This window comes from Buceros rhinoceros, unplaced genomic scaffold (assembly GCF_000710305.1).
Source record: "Buceros rhinoceros silvestris isolate BGI_N320 unplaced genomic scaffold, ASM71030v1 scaffold4264, whole genome shotgun sequence".
NCBI classification, from domain to species: Eukaryota; Metazoa; Chordata; class Aves; order Bucerotiformes; family Bucerotidae; genus Buceros; species Buceros rhinoceros.
Window position 1 is genome coordinate 66,971 of NW_010407527.1, and position 1,341 is coordinate 68,311.

General features: G+C 49.4%; 2 protein-coding genes across 4 annotated transcripts in view; both read right to left on the bottom strand.

Moving 5' to 3' along the window:
- Positions 1 to 1,057, bottom strand: part of LOC104491991 (molybdopterin synthase sulfur carrier subunit-like) — a gene marked incomplete at its 5' end in the record, with an annotated part of 7,629 nt that extends 6,572 nt beyond the window's left edge. Inside the window, one exon of the mRNA XM_010134491.1 lies at positions 936 to 1,057. Within this exon, the coding sequence (XP_010132793.1) occupies positions 936 to 1,057 (122 nt within the window). The remainder of the gene's footprint in view (positions 1 to 935) is intronic.
- The window catches only part of LOC104491989 (molybdopterin synthase catalytic subunit), a 7,640-nt gene extending 6,574 nt beyond the window's left edge, over positions 1 to 1,066 (bottom strand). Inside the window, exon 1 of one of the 3 annotated variants that reach the window (XM_010134489.1) lies at positions 936 to 1,066. The gene's annotated coding sequence lies outside the window, so the exon portion shown is untranslated. The remainder of the gene's footprint in view (positions 1 to 935) is intronic. The other 2 variants (XM_010134487.1, XM_010134488.1) reach the window with 2 other exon arrangements.
- Positions 1,067 to 1,341: the final 275 nt, after the last annotated feature.

Here is a 1,341-nt window from a genome sequence, read left to right on the forward strand (position 1 = left end):
AAGGGGGGGGGGGGGGGTTCATAGCTTTTGAGAGTAGATCTAATAAAGAAGGCTGATGCCTAAAGGAAGACGTAGGCATCTAAGTCCAAAGTTACAGAAATTCCAGTGCATTCAGCACTAAATCCTGAGGACCTCAAACTCTGTTATACCTTACTTTGTTTTTTTAAACTCTCCCCTCCAGAATAGTGTTGCACCTTTGTCTATCGGACTCATTCTTGACAGAACTAAGCACCTTCCATCATCCTTAACCTGAGGTGGTATTTATGTTGACACCTCCAAAGAGCACGAGCACCACAGGGGTCCTTACAGCACACACCTAGAGCTCTCCCAGGACCAGACTCCCTAAGAAACATGGTGGTTTGGTTTTTTTTTTTCAAAGCAGAAGAGGTTGAAAGTGGCTGAACCTACTTCCTGCGTAAGGGTTAAGCAGTTGGAAGCCTGTGGCAGGGCATCAGTTCCCTCCCTGACCTGCCTTCCAGAACTTGCCATAAGCTCAGACCAATGGCTAACAGCACAGTTAAAGGTAAGGGATTCACGTTATCATTCATTTAATATTTATTGACTTGGCTGGGCTTGATCATTCCTTGGGACATCTTGCCATCTCCACAGCTTAGTTTTCATATGACACAGCTTAGTTTTCAGATGCAGCGGAGTTACCGCACCATGGGTCTACTGGACAATGAGCCCCATGTCCGAAAGTACCCTTAAGGCTCAACTTGTGGGTACATTTCCTTGTGTGTACATAAAGCTACAGCATTTCCAACTGGCCAAAACACAAAGTGCTCTCTGCAGGTTACAAGAACATGTCACTGTGTTTATGATATCAAAGTACTGATATGTGCCCCAGCTCAACTCTAAACGCTGAATCTGTATTAACCATAAAACCCCCGACTACGTTAAACGCTGTGCACCTCAGGAGTAACTTTCCCGAGTACCTGGGGTGAACCTTGACGATCTCCTCCCAGAGCTGCAGAGAGGTGATCTGCCGCGGCACCGAGAGAGTCTCGCTGCGCACACCCGCCAGCTCCGCGCTCCTGGCGAAATACAGCACCGAGACCTGCTCGGGAAAAAACACCGATCAGGGGAGCGGGGCGTACTGAGAAAAACACCGCTAGTGCACATTAACTTCTCCGAAAATACCAAATACACAACCGAAACCAAACGAGCACAAGGGAAGAGCCTTCCCGGACTGTTTTTTAAAGCCGATAAGCTCTACCGCGTCCCTCCTGCCCCGACTGTCAGAAGGAGATCACAGCAACGGCGGGGTGGGGGTAGGAGGTGGTAAGTCAGCGAATATCCGTGTCCCGCTCCCGCCGTCCAGACCCCACCCGGCACGTATGC